General features: G+C 38.8%; 1 protein-coding gene across 2 annotated transcripts; it reads left to right on the top strand.

The window, feature by feature from the left end:
• Nucleotides 1–74: 74 nt before the first annotated feature.
• exd2 (exonuclease 3'-5' domain containing 2) lies at nucleotides 75–24072 on the top strand. 2 transcript variants are annotated; one of them, XM_048190519.1, is made up of 9 exons: nucleotides 75–226; nucleotides 3433–3795; nucleotides 3895–4151; nucleotides 16394–16520; nucleotides 18890–19188; nucleotides 19425–19531; nucleotides 21561–21696; nucleotides 21777–22142; nucleotides 22750–24072. In XM_048190519.1, exons 2-9 carry the CDS (start codon nucleotides 3463–3465, stop codon nucleotides 22964–22966), a joined length of 1842 nt encoding a protein of 613 aa, XP_048046476.1. In that variant the 5' UTR covers nucleotides 75–226; nucleotides 3433–3462; the 3' UTR covers nucleotides 22967–24072. The 2 variants fall into 2 exon arrangements, with proteins under 2 accessions (XP_048046476.1, XP_048046475.1); XM_048190518.1 differs by having other exon boundaries at nucleotides 3433–3810.
• The last annotated feature ends 63 nt before the right edge of the window (nucleotides 24073–24135 follow it).

The following is a 24135-nucleotide window of genomic DNA, read 5'->3' as shown; positions in this document are numbered from 1 at the left end:
AACTTTATTTATTTTTTAATTTTCGTTTGAGATGACATTGGCATTTTACTTTATACTGGTGCAGTTGCGCTTCTCCTGCATTGATGGCGCTGTGGCGCATATGATGTCTGCAAGCGCTGATTGAATAAAACCGCCGAAGAAGAAGCGCTGCAGCTGTTCATCATAAGAGTGTTTGACAGTGTATGGTAGTTTTCTCTCTTTAAGCTGACATCTATTCAGTCTTCAGGTACGTAAATCCTCAGCAACATTCACACGAGAATGACATGTTATATAGCGGGTTATTTAGATGTGCGAGCCCTAACAATCCGCTAGAATAAAGTACTACATCTTTGACATAAACACAAACACACTGAGATTAAAGTCATTAATTCGTTGTCTGAACGCACTGTGAACTCTTCATCAAAGCGGTTTTGTTTCAGTTGTGGTGGAAATGCATCTGCTTTTACTAATACTAATACTAGTCGTAATTGTTTTCACAAACGCACAATAGGTTTTTAAAGAGTGATATATTTATTTCAACACAAAACAATTATACAAGTATCATTAATGAGGAGGTCCTTTGTCATAGTTGTTTGGATAAGGATTATTGTTTTTACACAAAATAACAGTAGCGTTGTCAATTTGTGTTCTGGACAATTTACCCAGTAGCCATGAATAATATCAATCATTCATTACAACAAAACTGCTGTAACTTTGTTAACCAGTGCTGTTAACAACAACAAAAGAATTCTTGAAAAAAGAAAGATAGTAAAAAGACAAAGATTTTGAGTTTATGCTTTATCAGTAGAGACTTACTGTAGTAAATGATGGTAGACTAATATATTACTTAGGTTTATTCACTGGCCCATATTAAGACACTTCGCCATTCTTAGTATCAAATGATATAAATGTGAGCTTGGAGCAAAAATGCTACCGAAATTCAAGATATGTGGAGGAGAAATTTCCCCTCTTTGAGTTCCTGTTTTTTTATATTCATAATTAAGACACAAGCAAAAGTGTTTTCCTTAATAGCACAGTTGCAATTTTTTATTTAACACGTGTATAAAATCAATATCGCAAAAAGTTGATTGTGAGGGAGTTAAATTTTAGACACAATATTGTCTGTTGATCTAGTTCACGAATGAAAATAGTTCCAAGCAACAAACTGTGGTGTTTCATTACAAAATAAATCTGATACTGATTTCACTTGATTGATTACATCTTATTATTCTAAATGAATTTTGATAAAATTATAGAATTGGTCACAAAATATGATGGATACATTAGAAAAGTGCCCTCATAAAGGTAAAAATTCCCCCTCAAAATCAATTTAAAGGTGCAATATGTAATATTTTTGCAGTAAAATATCCAAAAACCACTAGGCCAGTGTTATATATTTTGTTCACTTGAGTACTTACAATATCCCAAATGTTTCCAACTATTTGTAAATCATGAGAAAATTGCAATTTTAACCAAGGCTCCAGGACGTGTGAGGAGTCGCCTGTCAATTGCGTCATACCCGCGTTACCCTCCATTTTTTTATTTTGTAGAAACCATGGAAACACCAAAGACGCTTTAATATATTACATGTTTTAATAGACAAGGAAACAACTGTTTGGTTACATTTATAGACAGAAAACTAATTATTGTTATATAGCTCAACACATTTAGTCTTATTGTTTTAAAACTAATTTTATTGATTTTTTTGCGAGTACCATACTTTACCATGCCTCAGAGAAAAACACTATTTTGTCAAATAGCTAACATAGCATAATCAGATGCAGCTTTATTTTAAGGAACAGTAATACAGCATTTTCTCCATCATACAATATGTTTTAAAATTAATGTTTAATATGATATTCTAAAATCGATCTATCTTACTGCAGTGTGTAACAAGTGTCTCACAGCAGCCACTGAGCGAACGCAAAGAGTAATGTTGTAACATCATTTTCAACACTCTCAAATGTATCTAATATGATAAACAGAGCTGCGTTACCTCATACTCACGACGGAAAAGCGGAAGCGGCGCCAGCGACTGTGTCATAATAAAAGTTCAGCTCCCACAACACTTGATCCTGCTCTGCTTCATACTATAATAACATTAATAAACGCATCCATGAACATGATTTCTTCCTGAGTCCAATCCCTATTCTTTTCCACCATCCGTTGAGGTGGAGATCACATGTCCCAAGATTCCACGCTCAAACTTGGCGTCATCAAGCTACGCCTTTGTTTTGAATAGGCCTCTAATGACCTCTAGCGGACAGAATTCTTACATACTGCACCTTTGAGGGGACAAGTGAATGGACAAGTTAATTTGTCACAGTGAATAGATATGTTTTTGAATGTGACTTGCTTATAACATGTATTAATGTTCAGGGTTACACTTTATTTCGGTAGTCCTCTTTAGACATTCTACTTACTATTAGTAACTTTTGCAACTACATGTCTACTAAAGGCCCGTTCACACCAAGAATGACAACTATAAAGATATAGTTCTAAAAATCGTTCTAAATTTAAAAGAATAGCACTGTCCATATCAGCGATAATGATATAGAGAAACTATATTGATGGAATCACCTTCAGAATGATTTTTTTCCAGCTGCTGTGCGATAAAGCACTACAGCCAATCAGGATCCATTCTAATTTAAGGGCTCGCATATTTAAAATAGCAGACGACATTGCGGCAAGTTAATTGCAGAGGTCCAGAAAAAGCCACCACTGTTTGACAAGTCAAACCTCCTTTTCAAGGACACTTTAAACTGATATATGGAAAACAATCAGTCATACCCTCGGAATAAATGGTGAGAAGTATTAACGATGAGATCATTATGCCAGGCTAGCAATTTAGCAAACCGTGTAACATAAAATTACCTCAGGTATCCAGCGCTAGTTTCAATAACATTGTCTTGCTTCCTTTGTTGCAGTGAAAAAGACTAGGCGTTGTTTTTATTCCACTATATTGACTACTTCTGTTAAATTCATTGTTAGATCAGATTGATTACACTAGCTACTCGAAACATAGCATGCTGAGGACATCTGCTGGTTAAAGCCATGTAAATGCAACAAGAACAGCAAAAACATGTTGTACACACTTTGAAACTGCAGCGCGTGAGCTCAGAATAAACAGACCGTTATAGTTCATTTGTGTGGAGACAAATATAGTTATCATTATAGTTATCGTTCTTGGAGTGAACGGGCCTTAACTCTCGTTATTGGTAGTATTAGTAGACTGTTAGGTTAAGGTTAGTAGAATAAGTTGACATGTACTTGCAAAGTTATTTATAGTCAGTAGAATGTTTTTTGAGAGCATCAAAATACAGTGTTAGCAGATATTAAGCAGACAGTCTACTGATACTCTAATGAGAGTTAGTTGACATGTAGTTGCAAACTTACTTATAGTTAGTAGAAAGTCTAAAGTGGACTATCAAAATAAGGTGTTACCATTTTCAGTTTTAGTGGGGAGTTGGTGCAGCTGCAACGATGTCCAAGCAGAGCACATTGACCGCAGCTGTGGCCACTATGTTAGGAGCCACTCTCGGTGGTCTTTTCCTCTGGCGCAGCATCCGCACTCAGAAGAGAAAGGCCCTGAAGGGCCCCGCTTTGGCTGAGCCTGTACAAGCCCAGCTAGTAGCGGAAATCGCCCCCTCACCAGAGCCGTCAGCACCGCCACAAACCCAGAAACTTCTGCGCACACAAACAATGTTGGAGGTGCCGCCTGTGATCGTGAGTTCTCTAGAGGAGTGGGAAGCGCTTTGGCCTGCATTTCAAAAGGACCTTTCGGTGTATCCAGTTTTGGGATTGGACTGTGAATGGGTAAAAAGCATGCGTGTAAGCATGGCTCTGTATCTGACCAAATGTTAATGTTGTTTTGTAGCATCAGTGAGCTCCTTCACTAGATATCTGCTTCCACAGGTGTCTGTCAAAGGCAAGGCCTCTGCGGTTTCCTTACTCCAGTTGGCGACATTCTCCGGCCGCTGTATGCTGGTCAGACTGCTGATGTTTCGTAATGCGCAGCTTCCTCTACCTAAGGGTCTCGTGGGGGTCCTGTCTGACCCCCGTGTGCTGAAGGTCGGGGTGGGATGTTATGAGGATGGGAAACGCCTGACCCATGATCATGGTCTGACTCTGAGTTGCACCGTGGACCTGCGTTACCTGGCCCTCAGACAGAGGTAATGCCTCAATTTGATCTGAGACTTTACAATCATATATTCATTTTACTGTCATAGTCTATCTATCAGTTTATTTATGGAGCACTAATTAAAACAACACTAGCTGACCATTGTTCTGTATATCATTATCAAACATGCATTAATAAAAACATCAAAACATAAAACTAGAGCTGCACGATTGATAATTAAAAGATTGCAATCGCAATCTCGATTCAAACACCCATGTGATCTCATTTCTAAATGACAGCGATACGACTGTCTATTAAACCTTTGACAAATACGATCACACCGAATATTCAGATCTGCGCTGGCGCTGCCGCTGAGCCAGTTGTCATGTATAGGTATGAAACTTTTCCACCACACAGTATCATTATTTCTGTCTTTCAATAATTCAGATAATCACAGAAGTACTGGGATAAGTTTATAGTTCGGATATAAACACTGATGAGTAAATCACCTTTGAAAGTAACTTGACCCTTCAAAGTTTGTATCAGTTATGTCGTTACACCAGTAGGTGGCGACAAGTGACTGTTAAATTTGTCATTGAATCATCATTTCAAGAAATTCATTCAAAAATGTTGATTCATCCAGTAATGAAACAAGTAAAGTCTTTACAATGAGTCATTGAATCATTCATTTAAAACCCATTTTTTTCCTCAATTAATTACTTGCTTAATTATTTATTTATTTATTTTTTAATTCAACTGCAATTAACTTTTTGTCAGAACCTCTAGTATATCGTGGGAGATTCATGATCTCTGTTTTAAACAAAAAAAAACAGAACTGTGCAGCTTTACATATATACATATAATGTATAGACCATATGTTAATAATCAAGAATTTAAAAAAAAAGCCATTTATAAGCCAATTCAAATGTTTTGTTTAGATTTGAACTCTGCCTCTGCATTTATCTATTAGAAAAAAAAAAAATCACGATATGGCTTAGTGCAGTTATTAAAGGGTCAGTTCACCCAAAAATGAAAATTCTGTCATTAAGTACTCACCTTCATGTTGTTCCAAACCCAACTTTCATTCATCTTCAGAACACAAATGAAGATCTTTTTGATGAAATCTGAGAGATTTGTCCCTCCAGAGACTGCCTTCACAACTGGAACTTTGACGCTTCAAAAAGTGATTGACGCTTTCATCAGCGAACATATACAGTAGCTCACCCGAACCTGAATGACGCGCAAGAACAAACTTCTTCTGAAAGCTCAAATGATGTAGTCTGGGTAAACCCAGCCTGATCTGCCGACGATTTGATTTCGCTCGGCAACTCAGTCTGGAAACCCGTGCATTCATTTCTGCTGCGCTGTTACATTTTTGCGGGAACCAATCACAGACTGGCTTTTCCACCTTGCTTGCTATTGGCGGGTATAACACGATGACGATATGATCTACCCGTTTCTCCAAAATAACAATGCACAATCACAGTGACGCCGATTGTGGTCCGTGTACGTTTTGATAGTTTGTTTTCCAATTTGAAATGAAATACGCAGAAACGAGAAAACGGTCGTTTCCCGTTTTTTCGTTTGTTAAAAAAAAACGGAAAAACGATATTTTGACTCGAATTTCGTTTTTTTCGGGTCACGGATAGAAAACGGAAACACGACTTCAAAACTCGTTTTCCACATGTGTGCGGTCATTACACGCCCATTTCAGCCGACTGGTCAATCAAATCTGAGCCAGTGACGTCATCTTCAGTTCGTTCAACAAAATAATAGTCCTCTGCCGCTATATCAGTAGATGTCATAAATCGGCTTTCTTCTGTGCAACCTAACGCGTATTTCACAGAAATATGTTTGCACAGATAAAAAAAAGTTAAAAAAAAAACCTACAGTAAATTTAATTAAGTCTGTTTTTAAGCTGTTTTTAAAATGTAAATGCCTCTACATCTGTTACAAAGCGCATGACATCCTTTGGGCTACTACCACCGATCAATAGGCTATACATAATGACAGACTATTATCTATTATAGATCAGTGGCTACTGCACTCATTTTTTTTCTTATTTCAATGTTTTGTTTACATTTTATACATTTAAATTCAATCATTTAGCAGACGCATTCCTTGCAGTAGACTATGCAGTCATATTAGAAAATAGGCTATCCACTAGGTGGCAACACCTAATAACGGTATCACCATCGGGGGGCTTTTTAGTTTTCCTTAGCTTATAAATGGCCATACAGATTTTATCTCTTAAATTAAACACTTTTATTAACACAGTGAACATTACTATTATATGTCACAGTTTACTTGCTATCCTCACTTTTTCTGTCTTTCCTTCGCTTTTGAATGAATTAGCTATAAATGGCCCTGAACATTTTACGATTTAACGGCTATTGGCGATTCTGCGTCAATTGCTTCAGTGGACAACAGCAAAACAAAAACTCTCGTATATTAAACATAGAAGTTTTATTATCTTTGTAATTATTTTATCTTTTATCATCTTTGTAATTATTTTATTTTGTAAATATTCGTGGCTTAAACAGCGGGAAAATTTACTGTATGCAGTTCTGTGGATGTTTTGAAAAACTTAAACTAAACAAAAATTATTGTTGCCTTGTCAATATAATTTCTGTTTTTTCCCCCTGACTTTCAACTGATGCGATCATCGTTTCATTAACCGACAAGATTATATTAAATTAGAATTAAACGAAATTTGATAAATGTCTGTGAATCATTAAAAAATTCCAGGGGTTTATTTTAGCCTACATAAACAAATAGCAGAATAAACAACAGAACATGAGGGTTCATCTTCATCACGCACCTGCAGCGCTTCTGTGAACGGAGAACAAAGGATTCAATTATATAAAAGGAATAAATAGCCTATGTCTATGCGCGAAATTTATTTCACTTAAGTAATTAATATTACCAAAATGAAAGGGGAAAAAATGCGACAATATGAGTGTCGGTTCATTTTTGAGAAGTTCACAGAAAGGAAACCAAGACGGCAGAAAATTTCTTTGTTTATTTTACGAGCAATGTTTTGTTTGTGAGTGTACAAAAATAATAGGCCTATTTAACCCTTCACAGATTCGAATGGTGTTACATATATTTGACCATAAATGTCTAAGTATTAAGTTGTTTCCGCTTTTATAAGAAAATTCAAGAGAACGCGTCGGCGCCTCACGCGCACAACATCAGTTTTAGTAACTTGACACCACAGCCTGTTAACTGTCAAAATATGTACATTCAACCAAATATATAAAATGTTATAGGCCTACTGCTCACTTTAAGTAGTCTGTGTAGGCTACAATAAAAGCGTTTAAATAATAAATATAGTTTAGCCTCCAAATCGTGAATATTGAAACATTTGGATTTGTGTCAAATTAGAGAGGTAGTTATAACGCCGGTTTCTGTTTCAGTTCAGCTTTAAATTAATTCGTTTTGGCTTAACATTTATATATTATTTTTGTCATAACTAAAATAGCTATGTAGCTGTAATTTTGATCTTTAATGATTGATCTTTACATATTCCCTCAATCTTTTAACCAAAGGGTTATTAACATTTCAGCAGGCAATTAGGCTATATAAAATAAATAAATAAATAGAGATGAGCTATTGTTCGTTTTTCAAAATTGCTATTTATTTATTGTGATTTATTCTATTTATTCAAAATAGAATAAAACCTGTAGTTTTTTTTTTTTTTTTTAATCTGTGCTTTTCATCCGCTCCTCTGTGTGGGTAGTTTCACTATGCATAAACTACAAACAGCATTACAACAGTCTGTGTGCTGATTAACATTTCTGAAATAAATATTTCTGTGAAATACGCGTTAGGTTGCACAGAAGAAAGCCGATTTATGACATACTGATATAGCGGCAGAGGACTGTTATTTTGTTGAACGAACTGAAGATGACGTCACTGGCTCAGATTTGATTGACCAATTGGCTGAAAGGGGCATGTACTGACCGCCCACATGTGGAAACGAGTTTTGAAGTCGTGTTTCCATTTTCTATCCGTGACCCGAAAAAACGAAAATCGAGTCAAAATCTCGTTTTTCCGTTTTTTTTAACAAACGAAAAAACGGGAAACGACCGTTTTCTCGTTTATGCGTATTTCATTTCAAATTGGAAAACAAACTATCAAAACGTACACGGACCGATTGTGTTAAGCATTTACCTTATCTGAGAGAAATGTAGCAGAGCGTTGCTCCGACAGTCTCTTCAAAGGAAGATTACAAACGCGATTGATGACACACGACGATTCTGCTGTTGTTTTGGTGGTTTGCTTTACGATGTGAGTACAGGACTCTTTTACTTCAATGCCCCTTGATGGTAGACAATATTTTTATTATTTGCTCTATATGTTTTGTCTCCCTGCTTCTTGAATCTCGCACCGCCTGAGCTGACTGGAATTCTTTTTGGTTGTCATGACAATGACGTAGTTTAGGGCGGCTATATTCCGCGTTCATTTACACTGAACCAGAACAGTATCAGAGTCGCCTTTTAAACTCTCGACGATGCTGAATGACTTTCTTTAGTTAGCAAACAAATCGCTCAGGTGGGTGTAAATACCGATCACTTTCATGTTTTTTGCACAACCTGCAAAAATCGCTAGTTGTTCAAACCGCGGATCAATGCTACAAACCAATACAAACTAAACCTGCGTCTCAATCAGCTCCCTAGTTCCCTAGGTCGTGAATCAGTATATCATGAAAGTGAATGTGGAGAGGGAGTAAAATCTTTGCGTGGCAGGGGGAGCTGCCACTAAGACCTGCCACAGTTATGCGCGCCTGCCTCGGGACCTGCCACAGTTTTGTGCGCCTGCCTCGGGACCTGCCACGGCTATGCGCGCCTGCCTCGGGACCTGCCACAGTTATGCGCGCCTGCCTCGGGACCTGCCACAGTTATGTGCGCCTGCCTCGGGACCTGCCACGGTTATGCGCGCCTGCCTCGGGCCCTGCCACAGTTATGCGCGCCTGCCTCGGGACCTGCCACAGTTATGTGCGCCTGCCTCGGGACCTGCCACGGCTATGCGCGCCTGCCTCGGGACCTGCCACGGTTATGCGCGCCTGCCTCGGGACCTGCCACAGTTATGCGCGCCTGCCTCGGGACCTGCCACGGTTATGCGCGCCTGCCTCGGGACCTGCCACAGTTATGTGCGCCTGCCTCGGGACCTGCCACGGTTATGCGCGCCTGCCTCGGGACCTGCCACTGTTATGTGCGCCTGCCTCGGGACCTGCCACGGTTATGCGCGCCTGCCTCGGGACCTGCCACTGTTATATGATGCATATATGATAAATGCCGATTGATGCAGGCGTGCAAACAGTGCACAATCCTGTCCCTCTTTATCATTTTAACTTATATTTTATTTGCTCTTTTTGCCCGAGTGCGTCGCGTTTCTCTTACTAAGCGTCGCGCCTGCCTCAAGATCTCTCACTGTTTACAGCTACCAGACACTCCGATTGACACATGAAAGCAAACGGATACATAAATAAGAGCAGGATTGCACTATTTGTCATCTTAACTCATATTTTATTTGCTCTTTTTGTCCATAATAGAGCGCGTCTCGTGGCTCCTACTAGCGTCGCGCCTGCCACAGCTTAGCGTCGCGCCTGCCTCAAGATCTCTCACTGTTTACAGCTACCAGACACTGCGATTGACACATGAAAGCAAACGGATACATAAATAAGAGCAGGATTGCACTATTTGTCATCTTAACTCATATTTTATTTGCTCTTTTTGTCCATAATGGAGCGCGTCTCGTGGCTCCTACTAGCACAATGATCAATAAAAAACTAAACCTGCGTCTCAATCAGCTCCCTAGTTCCCTAGGTCGTGAATCAGTATATCATGAAAGTGAATGTGGAGAGGGAGTAAAATCTTTGCGTGGCAGGGGGAGCTGCCACTAAGACCTGCCACAGTTATGCGCGCCTGCCTCGGGACCTGCCACAGTTTTGTGCGCCTGCCTCGGGACCTGCCACGGCTATGCGCGCCTGCCTCGGGACCTGCCACAGTTATGCGCGCCTGCCTCGGGACCTGCCACAGTTATGTGCGCCTGCCTCGGGACCTGCCACGGTTATGCGCGCCTGCCTCGGGACCTGCCACAGTTATGCGCGCCTGCCTCGGGACCTGCCACAGTTATGTGCGCCTGCCTCGGGACCTGCCACGGCTATGCGCGCCTGCCTCGGGACCTGCCACGGTTATGCGCGCCTGCCTCGGGACCTGCCACAGTTATGCGCGCCTGCCTCGGGACCTGCCACGGTTATGCGCGCCTGCCTCGGGACCTGCCACAGTTATGTGCGCCTGCCTCGGGACCTGCCACGGTTATGCGCGCCTGCCTCGGGACCTGCCACTGTTATGTGCGCCTGCCTCGGGACCTGCCACGGTTATGCGCGCCTGCCTCGGGACCTGCCACTGTTATATGATGCATATATGATAAATGCCGATTGATGCAGGCGTGCAAACAGTGCACAATCCTGTCCCTCTTTATCATTTTAACTTATATTTTATTTGCTCTTTTTGCCCGAGTGCGTCGCGTTTCTCTTACTAAGCGTCGCGCCTGCCTCAAGATCTCTCACTGTTTACAGCTACCAGACACTCCGATTGACACATGAAAGCAAACGGATACATAAATAAGAGCAGGATTGCACTATTTGTCATCTTAACTCATATTTTATTTGCTCTTTTTGTCCATAATAGAGCGCGTCTCGTGGCTCCTACTAGCGTCGCGCCTGCCACAGCTTAGCGTCGCGCCTGCCTCAAGATCTCTCACTGTTTACAGCTACCAGACACTGCGATTGACACATGAAAGCAAACGGATACATAAATAAGAGCAGGATTGCACTATTTGTCATCTTAACTCATATTTTATTTGCTCTTTTTGTCCATAATGGAGCGCGTCTCGTGGCTCCTACTAGCGTCGCGCCTGCCTCAAGATCTCTCACTGTTTACAGCTACCAGACACTCCGATTAATGCATGAAAGCAAACGGATAACGTTACATAAATAAGCGCAGGATTGCAATATTTATCATCTAAACTCATATTTTATTTGCTCTTTTTGTCCATAATGGAGCGCGTCTCGTGGCTATTACTAGCGTCGCGCCTGCCACAGCTTAGCGTCGCGCCTGCCTCAAGATCTCTCACTGTTTACAGCTACCAGACACTCCGATTAATGCATGAAAGCAAACGGATACATAAATAAGCGCAGGATTGCAATATTTATCATCTAAACTCATATTTTATTTGCTCTTTTTGTCCATAATGGAGCGCGTCTCGTGGCTATTACTAGCGTCGCGCCTGCCACAGCTTAGCGTCGCGCCTGCCTCAAGATCTCTCACTGTTTACAGCTACCAGACACTCCGATTAATGCATGAAAGCAAACGGATACATAAATAAGCGCAGGATTGCAATATTTATCATCTAAACTCATATTTTATTTGCTCTTTTTGTCCATAATGGAGCGCGTCTCGTGGCTATTACTAGCGTCGCGCCTGCCACAGTTTAGCGTCGCGCCTGCCTCAAGATCTCTCACTGTTTACAGCTACCAGACACTGCGATTGACACATGAAAGCAAACGGATACATAAATAAGAGCAGGATTGCACTATTTGTCATCTTAACTCATATTTTATTTGCTCTTTTTGTCCATAATAGAGCGCGTCTCGTGGCTCCTACTAGCGTCGCGCCTGCCACAGCTTAGCGTCGCGCCTGCCTCAAGATCTCTCACTGTTTACAGCTACCAGACACTGCGATTGACATGCTGAAGGGAAATAATCAGACGAAAATGCCTCACTACATCGATTTGTTTGTTTTGTTTGTCTTAACATTTTAAAACTGGCAAAATAACAACTGGCAAGTGCAAAATATTGTTTTGTCTTCTCTTTTATTTTATTATTTTCTATTAATCATTATTTTTTCATTATTAATTTTCACCAACCATTACTCCAGTCTTCAGTGTCACAAGATCCATCAGAAATCATTCTATGATGATTTGTTGCGATTATCAGTATTCGAAACAGTTGTGCTGCTTAATATTATTATTTGTTTTGTGTGATACTTTTTCAGGATTCAATGATCAATAAAAAGTTAAAAAAAGAACAGCATTTATTCAAAATATAATTTTTTTCCTAAATTTAAGTGTAACTGTCACTTTTCCTCAATGTAACACATCTTTGCTGAAAAAAATTACTTTCTTTTGAAAAAAAAAAAGGAAAAATGACTGAACCCAACTTTTGAACGGTAGTATATATAGTTACAAAAGAGTTCTGTTTTAAATAAATGCTGTTATTTTTAACTTTTTATTCATTAAAAGAATCCTGAAAAATGTATCACAGGTTATAAAACAAATATTAAGAAGCACAACATTTTCCAACTTAATAAATCAGCATATTGATTTCTGAAGGATCATGTGACACTGAAGACTGGAGTAATGATGCTGAAATTCAGCTTTGATCACTGGAATAAATTACATTTTAAAGTGTGTGTATGTATATATATATATATATATATATATATATATATATATATATATATATATATATATATATATATATATATATATATACAGGTCCTTCTCAAAAAATTAGCATATTGTGATAAAGTTCATTATTTTCCATAATGTAATAATAAAAATTAAACTTTCATATATTTTAGATTTATTGCACACCAACTGAAATATTTCAGGTCTTTTATTGTTTTAAAACTGATGATTTTGGCATACAGCTCATGAAAAACCAAAATTCCTATCTCAAAAAATTAGCATATTTCATCCGACCAATAAAAGAAAAGTGTTTTTAATACAAAAAAAGTCAACCTTCAAATAATTATGTTTAGTTATGCACTCAATACTTGGTCGGGAATCCTTTTGCAGAAATGACTGCTTCAATGCGGCGTGGCATGGAGGCAATCAGCCTGTGGCACTGCTGAGGTGTTATGGAGGCCCAGGATGCTTCGATAGCGGCCTTAAGCTCATCCAGAGTGTTGGGTCTTGCGTCTCTCAACTTTCTCTTCACAATATCCCACAGATTCTCTATGGGGTTCAGGTCAGGAGAGTTGGCAGGCCAATTGAGCACAGTAATACCATGGTCAGTAAACCATTTACCAGTGGTTTTGGCACTGTGAGCAGGTGCCAGGTCGTGCTGAAAAACGAAATCTTCATCTCCATAAAGCTTTTCAGCAGATGGAAGCATGAAGTGCTCCAAAATCTCCTGATAGCTAGCTGCATTGACCCTGTCCTTGATAAAACACAGTGGACCAACACCAGCAGCTGACATGGCACCCCAGACCATCACTGACTGTGGGTACTTGACACTGGACTTCAGGCATTTTGGCATTTCCTTCTCCCCAGTCTTCCTCCAGACTCTGGCACCTTGATTTCCGAATGACATGCAAAACTGAGCAACAGTCCAGTGCTGCTTCTCTGTAGCCCAGGTCAGGCGCTTCTGCCGCTGTTTCTGGTTCAAAAGTGGCTTGACCTGGGGAATGCGGCACCTGTAGCCCATTTCCTGCACACGCCTGTGCACGGTGGCTCTGGATGTTTCTACTCCAGACTCAGTCCACTGCTTCCGCAGGTCCCCCAAGGTCTGGAATCGGTCCTTCTCCACAATCTTCCTCAGGGTCTGGTCACCTCTTCTCGTTGTGCAGCGTTTTTTGCCACACTTTTTCCTTCCCACAGACTTCCCACTGAGGTGCCTTGATACAGCACTCTGGGAACAGCCCATTCGTTCAGAAATTTCTTTCTGTGTCTTACCCTCTCGCTTAAGGGTGTCAATGATGGCCTTCTGGTCGGCAGTCTTACCCATGATTGCGGTTTTGAGTAATGAACCAGGCTGGGAGTTTTTAAAAGCCTCAGGAATCTTTTGCAGGTGTTTAGAGTTAATTAGTTGATTCAGATGATTAGGTTAATAGCTCGTTTAGAGAACCTTTTCATGATATGCTAATTTTTTGAGCTGTATGCCAAAATCATCAGTATTAAAACAATAAAAGACCTGAAATATTTCAGTTGGTGTGCAATGAATCTAAAATATATGAAAGTTTAATTTTTATCATTACATTATTGAAAATAATGAACTTTATCACAATATGCTAATTTTTTGAGAAGGACCTGTGTATATATATATATATATATATATATATATATATATATATATATATATATATATATATATATATATATATATATATATATATATATATGTATGTATGTATATATACCCATTATTACTCCAACCATTATTTTAAGTTGTAATAATGTTTGACAATTTTTCTGAATTTTTGATTAAATAAATGCAGGCTTAATGGGCATAAAATACTTATTTCAAAAACATAACAAATAGCAATTCGTCTAAACTTTTGACCAGCACTGTAAATATTTACACATATATAGCAATATATTTATAAAATGTATGTAAATAACACTTATTTCTAATCTTAGAAATGCATGCAAATTGCAATAGGGCACTTTTTGGAAGTTTTATCACAACAAATTGTTGGTGAAATACTGAAACCCTAATAAACATTATTTTTATATACATGTACTGCATTTTTGTGTAATTTTATTATTATTATTATTATTATTATTATTATAGGTTACTGTTGTATAACTTGGTTGCAAAGCTACATTCATTGTGTATTTCAGATTAATGAACCTGGCCTCACAAAATAGGTAACAGTGTCATAATTTACATTGAAATGTATTGTCAAAGCTTGACTAAACATTGTTAGATTTTAATAACAAAATAGGCCTTTAAAATAAGAATTTGTTTTCCTAGTCATCTTTTATTACGAAGTAGTTAAAAAAAAATATATAACTGTAACGGGTCACGTGACAGGTATACGGTGGTAGGCTATACGAGTGAGAGGCGCATACAGCTGTGACGGTTCGAGTGACAGGGGCGCGTATATCTGTGGCTTGCCATATCTGTGGCAGGTCCCGAGGCAGGCGCATATAACCGTGGCAGGTCCCGAGGGAGGCGCATATAGCCGTGGCAGGTCCCGAGGCAGGCGCGCATAGCCGTGGCAGGTCCCGAGGCAGACGCATATAACGGTGGCAGGTCCCGAGGCAGGCGCGCATAACCGTGGCAGGCCCCGAGGTAGGCGCATATAGCCGTGGTAGGTCCCGAGGCAGACGCATATAACCGTGGCAGGTCCCGAGGCAGGCGCATATAACGGTGGCAGGTCCCGAGGCAGGCGCGCATAACCGTGGCAGGTCCCGAGGCAGGCGCGCATAACCGTGGCAGGTCCCGAGGCAGGCGCGCATAACCGTGGCAGGTCTTAGTGGCAGCTCCCCCTGCCACGCAAAGATTTTACTCCTACTGTGAATGTGGCTGATTCCCTGATCAGTGCCCTGACTACTGAACTAGGGAGCTGATTGAGACACACGGTAAACCTGTCTGGAGTTTTCGCATTGCTCTGCAAAAGTACGTCACCCGGATCGTTGATCTGATTGGTTGAAGGACTATCCAATTGCGTGACTAATGCTCGTTGATCACGCCTCTTGTGCAGTAGGAAATACATAGCAAACTCCCCAGACCAATGTTCAATTTTAAATTGAGCTTCGTCTGGTGATAGCCAGACTACAAATGATGCGTAACACACGAGAATGAACCTCATTGGTTACGCAGCACATTTGAGCTTCCGGAAGAGGTTTGTTCTCGCACGTCATTCAGGTTCGGTTGAGCTTCTGTATATGTTAGCTTTTCAAGGTTTATAAAGCCTAAATTAAATCTGTTCATCATAAAAAGTGATCGAGTCTGTTCAGAAAATTTGGACTAAACCTCTCAATTCATATGGATTTGTTTTACGATCTCTTTTATGATCTTTTTGAAGCGTCAAAGTTCCAGTTGTGAAGGCAATCTATGAAGGGATAGAAAAAAGGAACCCTTTAAATGACAAAGGCTGTGATTTTAATTAAATGTATGCACTGCATGTTTCAGAGTGAAGCACAGCACTGTTTTTTCATTTACATGCAGTTTGATTCAGTGTTTCCAAAATTATTTTTTAATACTCTTATTTTCCACAAATAACTATGTGAAATAACAAATGAACAGTGTTAATTCATCAGTTATAGAATTCATCAGTTAAGAAACATATTGAATCCAGCTATAAGCAGGTCTACAGAAGACAATAGTGTCATTTTTCAGTTCAATAACAGTGTTGCAGAGTTAGTGTTATCTCAGCTCAGTTCAAATGCTTAAGCTGAGTGTTGGCAGGTGTCTGTAAAAGTCATAATTTCATAACTCAGTAACCCTTGAAGCTGCTTACGGAGTGACATGATGTGATGTTGACTGTGTTGAAGGCAAGCTGTGCTGAATAACGGCTTGAGTCTGAAGTCTCTGGCTGCAGACCTGCTGAATGTCACACTGGACAAATCTCTGGAGCTGCGCTGCAGTGACTGGGAGGCTGACGTTTTGACCCAGGAACAGGTGAGGAATAGAGCCTAGGTCTTCAACCCTTCTCCTGGGGACCCACTGTCCTGCAACGTTTGTTTCCAACCTGCTTTAGCTCACCTGACCTGTGATTTTAAGCGACCCTGAAGTGCTTTATTATCTGGTTCAGGTGTGTGTGATTAGGGTTGGAACTAAAGGTCTGCGTCAGATGGATTTTTCAATCCTGCTCCCACCAAAAATATGTTAGACTTTCACGTTTTGTCCCTTTCCTGCCCACAAAAGGCTGTAGAAAGAGGTCTAAGATGATTTTTCAGTCCTGGTCCGGTTAGATTCTGTCTCGTTCCGGAGTCTATAGGCTATTTTTTCCAATTTCCACACACACAATGCTTCAGATCTCCAATGACATACTTCTGCATGCTGTTATTATTAGATAATGAGGGTAACAATATACAAACCAAACCGAAAAACTGCAATACACCACCCACGGTATGTACCCCGGTACTCTCTTCCTCTTTAATTCTAGTTAGAGAATGACCATGAATGAACATCTGAAGATATGTTGAAAGCCCACTTATTGAATCGTATCATATCTCATGTAATCGATCTGTGTTTAAACAGCAGAAAGACATCTATAAAACAGCTTGTAAACAATGTCACGTAGCATAACATTTACCTCAGAAAAGTCATTCAGTGTCCACAGCTTGTTAGTTCGCCGGAGAAATGAACTTTGACTAAATATATGCACTATATTAGCCTATATATTCATTATATTTTACTTAACCTGCTAGTAATGTCTTAATCATTTACACAGTGGCTGTCATTTTCATGACACATTTATTTAAACATACATTAAATAATCATTTCAATGATTTGGACTAAAAACATTATTTTTAATTAGATTTAGAAGTTAATGCAAAAACTGCCTTATGTGCAGTTTGCATACAATTTGTTACTTTAATAAATAGAGTTTAGGCTAGTAGTTTGGGCTCTGTTAACCTTTAATATTATAGTAACGTGTAAGTACCCTATATACCCGCCTTTGACTTGCTTAGTTGGGGACACTTGACATTTGATATTCAATAGTATTCTTGACATTTATTCAACAGTGCTTCTGATCTGCCTGCATTGACACTATTATTTAAGAGCTGCTGTGCAGCCAAATTATGTACCAGTTATCAATGTAAAGCTGCTTTGACACAATCTGCATTGTAAAAAGCGCTATATAAATAAAGGTGACTTGACTTGACTATAGTTTACAGCATTAGCAGAAATGGTTATTTCTATGCATAAGAAACTTTTAATTATAATTGAATTCATTTAAAGACCGAGACACAATTTGTTCAGTAAACCACTGTTTAATAAAAAAAATAAAAAAAATTACATTTAGTTTTCTCCCCCCTGCTGTACCGAACCGTGACTTCAAAACAGAGGTACGTACCGAACCGATAATTATAATTTGTGGGAGCCCCCCACAATTTTACAAGTTTAAATTTTAATGATTCAAAATTTTTTTTTTTATTGATTCCTAATTTAGATTCCAATAAGGTAAAAAAAAAAAAAAAAAAAAAAAGTAGAATAAATGTGAATGAAATCTAAGTCTTCTTGCAAAACCTTTCATTTAGACACATTTGTGTGTGTATTTGTCCATTCAAGTGCAAAAACACATGGAAGTGAACTCAGTTCAGTATTGCGCACTATTCAGTATGAGAGGCGGCTTTCTGTGTGCATGTTGTTTTGGATGTGAAAACAGTGCTTGATTCTATGGTTTAAAGTCACATTAAATCACTCGTTCTGTGAGCATGCTTTGGATGTGTGTGTGTGCAGCACAGAAAACAATGTGCAGGTCTAGCCATATCAAAATGCACAAAAAGGAATCGATAAGAGGAATCTAAATTTAAATTTTATAACAAGTATCCGATTCCTGACCTTAAGTATTCGATTCCAGAACTCTGTTGCATCGTGCTGCTTTTTGCAGGACAGTGGGTCCCCAGGAGCAGGGTCGAAGACCAAGGGTGAAGAGTGTATCAGTCTTCACAATTATATCAGAAACTTTCCATTTGACACTATTTATTTAACAAGCTTTTCTACAGTTCTCCAAGTTGAAACTCTAGGCAGTTAGAACTATAGAAGAAAATATGAGAATTTGGGACGGATTGCTGGTGACAAAAGAAAAATAATAATCACAATATGATGTCAGGTCAAAGTCATGTTATGACAATCACGGCCAGTAGATGGCAGCTGCTTGATGTGTAAGAAATCTCAATGTTGTGCTTAGAAGTAATACATTTATTATTTAGACATTATTCTACTAATATTACAATTTAAACTTATATTATTTATTTAAACTTATTTATATTATAGTTATTTTTATTACACTAAACATACTGTCATACTGTATCCACCAGATGACCTACGCAGCACGTGATGCCCAGATCTCTATTGCCCTGTTCCTCCACCTGCTGGGGATGAACAAAGAGCCCCGTCTGCCCGCTGAGGGTGAAGCTGCATTTGTCCAGCTGGCATCATATTGCCAGGGGCTGGTGGATGTGCCCTTTAGGGGACGCTATGGCGGAGAGGGGGAAGAAGGGGAGAGAAGGCGGAGAAGCCGAAAGTCTACTGTGGAGAGTCCTGAGTCTGGAGACCAGCAAGTTCCAGACCCGCGGCGGAACAAACGCAAACCACTAGGAGTTGGTTACTCGGCCAGGTAATGAAGGAATTGCTAGATTTTCCTGTAATTGGTAATGGGAATGCATCTGACTAAACATAATGAAATGTAAAACTAATTTTTCAAAATGGTGTTGAAGTTGAGTATACAATTTAGAACAAACCTCTCGCTCAAATTATTAAAATTCTCTTTTTTTTTTTTCTTTTTTTTTTTTTCTATATTTGGATTAATTTTTAGGACATGACTGTTGATGTGCTTTTTTTGTCTTCATTCAGGAAATCACCCCTTTATGATAACTGTTTCCTTCATGCTCCTGATGGTCAGCCACTCTGCACATGTGACAAGAAGAAAGCAAAATGGTACCTGGAAAAGGGTATAGGAGGTACACAATGTTATAAATGTGGAAATTATAAATGCATAGTAGAAATGGCATGAAATGTATTTTTGCCCTCGCCTTGTGGCACAGTAATAAAGTAGGCTATATGAGTGTTAATAATGCAGTATGTGAGTTTACTTATGATAATTAAGTGTATTGGTAACATTTTTATTTTACAGTGCCCTTGTTACATGTTACATGTACTTACTGTAGTAATAATGGCATATATGCATAATTTCATGCAGCTAAACCAAACCTTAACCCTATAGTATGTTTTTAATTAATATTACTCAGTACTTAAATGTATAATTACACTATAACACGGAGACCTTTAAATAAAGTGTAACTGTTTATTATATTTATGATGGTATAATATTGAAGTGAGCCAGGATTCAAAAAATGGTTACACTTTATTTTAGTGTCATTGTTACACGTTACATATAGTTACTGTATTAATAACTATAAATTATGCATAATTACGCGCAACTAACCCTAAGCTAACCCCTAAACCTAACCTTATAGTAAGTACATGTAGTTAATTATTATTACTCATTACTTGAATGTATAATTACACTAACACGGACACCTTAAAATAAAGTGTAACCCTTTATTTTGAGGTGTCTTTGTTACACTGTAATTATCAATTTAAGTACTGAGTAATATTAAGTAATGTACTTACTATAGGGTTAGGATTAGGGTTTGGTTTGGGGTTGCATGTAATTACGCATAATTTATAGTTATTACTATTTATAGTTAGTAATTGCATGTAACATATGTAACAATGACACTGTAAAATAAAGTGTTACCCTTTATTTTAAGGTGGTGTCCTTGTTACAATGTAATTATACTATTAAGTACTGAGTAATATTAATTAACTACATGTACCAGCTTATTACATGGTACTGGCCACATAAGTAAATTATTAGACATGAAATATTGATCCGAGTCAAAATTTTATTAGCTTTTAAACGCAAAGCTTCCGCAGAGAGAGCATTTGCTAGCAAGCGACATAATACAGCTGGATTGAGCGATTGGAATCAAGTATCCAACAGAGCGGTGTAAAAACTAAAACTGAAACATAAATAACATTTTCATTACTTGAAATAAACATTGAAATAAAATAATTTATTTTTAGCTAGTTACCAAGGCTACTTATTTTCATTTAATTTAAAATAACAACTAAATAAACTAAATGTAAGAACTAAAACTTAATATGACCTATATAGACATTTAAAACAAAAACGAATAAAATGACACACTAGAAAATTAAACTAAAATAAAAACCAAATATAGTTTTGTTAATTTTTTTTTTTTTTTTTATCAATACTAAAATAACACTATTACAGTGCAAAAAAATGGTTTTGTCATTCTTGTTTATTATTTAAGAAAGTTTACAAGAAATTGTATATTTTTGTTTCCAGTTTCATAAGATTTTATGATGGTTACTATGTTATAAAAAATATTGAGGATAAAATTGTTGAAGTTATCATTGAAGCGTGTTATCCTTGCACCAGAAAATATAGTCCCTGACATGTAATCTTACTAATTGCTAAGAAGAATAGTTGGCCGCTGCCACTTTTGACATACGATTGTCGCAATTTACCCCCTAGTAGCATTCAAACAAAACTTTAAAATTGGTTGTGAAGCAGCCATCTTACTCACCATGGTAAAATTATTAAATTAATATGTCCATACAAAACAAATGAAGAAAAGCATAGTAGGTTTTCCAGGACTAATCAACCTAAATAATTATAAAAACAATTTTCAGATATAATTATTCATAGCTGTAAATTTTACAGAAAGTGTTTACGTTTAAGTGCAAAAATATTGGTAATTCCCACCTTGTTCTCTTAGGTCAGAAAGTCCAAATTGGTCTCAAATGTAAGACTTCCAGCCTGTTGTTTGTCAGAGAGAGTGAGAAGATGGCTGTATTAGAGTGGTGTATTGACCATTCAGCAGTCAGGTTCAAAATTATCCTTTGTTTAATGTCTAATATAATTGGGTAAAATGTGATCTGTACATAATTTATTCTCAGAATTGGTCAGTGAAGATCCCTTCATTGTCCGGCTGCTATTTGAGCCGTCAGGCCGTCCGGACTCCCAGAAAGACTACTACCTCACAGCCAAAGAAAATCTCTGTGTGGTGTGCGGAAAAGCAGAGTCTTACATCAGGTTTGTCTTCTGTTTCCTGCGATTTCTTGAGTTTGTTTTGAAAGTTGGACTTGTCATCTCAACTTCTGTTTTTACACTAGGAAGAACATTGTCCCACACGAGTACAGGCGCCACTTCCCAGCTGAGATGAAGGACCACAACTCGCACGACATCCTGTTGCTGTGCACGTCCTGTCACGCGGCTTCAAACGTCCATGACGGGATCCTGAAGCAGCAGCTGGCAGAGGAACACTCGGCCCCACAGGGCTGTGAGGAGGGCATTCGGCTGCTCGAGGACGCAGACCGGCGACGGGTGCGCTCGGCCGCCCGGGCTCTCCTCAGCGCCAGCGACGGGATGCCCGAATCCAGAAAGGAGGAGCTCCTGTCAGTCATCCAGAGCTTCTTCTGCAACGGACAGCAGGAGGTCATGCAAGAGATGCTTCAGAAAGCTGCAGCATTGGAAACCAGGTTAGATTTGTTTGCGAGTCTCTTAGCTTATTTTGACCAAAAACCACCCACATAAAAGGCAGGAATTGGCCATCTGACAGACAAAACTAAAACAAACAACTAAAATTATTTTTAAATTATGCTTTTTTTAAAGGTTCCTAATTTTGCTTTGGAGTCTCCTACAATAGGTTTACAAGCATTCATTTTCTCATAATATACATTTGCAGCTTCACCTCTTTTCTCGCAGTGTCTGAAACTGTTCTATCAAGGTCTCTCTAAATCCCTCCTTTCCATAAGCCTGCTCTGCTTTGATTGGCCAGACGGCAACAAACACCCATTACCTTATGTTCAGCGATTGTACACACTGTAAAGATGGTAACGGTGGCATTGATTTTACCATATCAATCCGAGCACAAAAGTAATTGCATAAAAATTAAGCAGCTGTTAAAATAGTACACTTGGGGTTGGGGGTATTCTCGAATCCCCTGAGGTGGTGGAAATGGAATAGATACAACTAGTTGGGCCAAGTTGCTGAACACCAGATCTTTGTGTTGTCATTCATAATTTAATGTACTTACGAATATGAAGATTGAGTTCTGAAAGTTGACGTCTTTTTCTACCTTCGCAGGATCTTCAATGAGAGTTATGTGCCACATGGACTGAAGGTAGTGCAGGCGTATGCCAAGCACGGTCTGCGTGGCCTAATGGAACTGGAGCGCTGTTGGCGACAACACTTCCTGACCAGCATGCAGCCCCGCCATTTGCCCCCTCTCTGGTCCGTCAACCACAACCATGACAAATATCTGCGCAAGTACGGTGAGGACCTTCAAATCCAGCTCAACTGAGCTCCTCGCCACCCAAACAAAAAGAGACTTTGTGCTACAACTGCTGGAATAGGAAGGTTCCAACTGTGTGTTTAACACCTTGGTGTCCTTGTCCTATGTTGTTTGAGTATGTACCAGAGATAGACTCTCCCTGGCCACAGGAAAGCCCTGGTGTTAACTTCCAAATGAGAAAAGAAAAAAAAAAAAAAAACCCAAGACTAAACTGTGGCCCCAGTTTGACCGGGCTCTAAGGGACCAGATGGAGATTGGGTAACAGACTCTTTGGGGATCGGAAGCCACTGTGGTGAACGGCAGAATCTTAAACTCAAGGATGGTGCAAGAAAAGAAATGGTGATAGGTAAAATAACTGCATAATGTGCACACTTTTTAATGTTTAAAATGTTGAAAAGCATTCTCATTTCCCTGTGAAAAGTAGATTCTACTGTATTTTAACCAGCCTAAACCTGCTCTTCTTAATTCTTAATCATGAATTCAATACAAGATTCATAGGCAGGTTTGAGGCCATATTAAATGTTTTGTTAAATGTTAAATCCGTTTGTCTTGAGGCTATACAAAATGGCCATTTTTACTTAAATGCCCATAATGGAGCTTTATCGTTTCAGTTTAAAAGTTTTTGTTTAGTGGGTTTTGAGGAAAACTCCATTTATCTTTGAAAGACTGGACCAAATTAAGCACAGCTTGGCACATCATCTCTGTACAATAATCCGTCTCAGAGTCAGGACACCTCCAAAACATACCAGAACATCTTTCGGTGTGTGTGTAATATATATATATATATATATATATGTACACATACATACCCCTGACACATTGAAGATAGGCTAAAATGATGCAAGAAATGATCTACATTCTTATTCTCACAAATCAAGATTTGATAGTGCCAGTTTGTGTTGTATTTGCAGTTACAGCCAGAGAGATTGAGCTCCATGGATGGTGTAACATATAAATGGCCAAATCAAGGACGTCTGAGCCTAACATTCGTAATTTAACTTAAGAAACACTACAGCTTTCCTTTTTATTTACATTTGTCCAGATGTAACCTATTAAAAGCTGCTGTGTTTCCTTAATGTCAATAAAAAGATTAAATTTCATATCTTTAGACTGGATGAGTTGGTAGTGGTTGTCAGGTTTTTTTTTTTTTTGTAGATGTATAATATACTTCTGTTTCA

Source organism: Megalobrama amblycephala, linkage group LG5 (assembly GCF_018812025.1).
Source record: "Megalobrama amblycephala isolate DHTTF-2021 linkage group LG5, ASM1881202v1, whole genome shotgun sequence".
Lineage (NCBI taxonomy): Eukaryota > Metazoa > Chordata > Actinopteri > Cypriniformes > Xenocyprididae > Megalobrama > Megalobrama amblycephala.
This window is presented reverse-complemented; position numbering and strand designations above follow the sequence as displayed.

Bases quoted from the DNA above. Each gene is read 5' to 3' on its own strand.
- exd2 (XM_048190518.1), top strand. From the start codon at position 3,463: ATGTCCAAGCAGAGCACATTGACCGCAGCTGTGGCCACTATGTTAGGA. The intron at 16,521-18,889 runs GTGAGGAATAGA...TGTATCCACCAG, and splicing joins ACGTTTTGACCCAGGAACAG to ATGACCTACGCAGCACGTGA. The intron at 19,189-19,424 runs GTAATGAAGGAA...GTCTTCATTCAG, and splicing joins GGAGTTGGTTACTCGGCCAG to GAAATCACCCCTTTATGATA.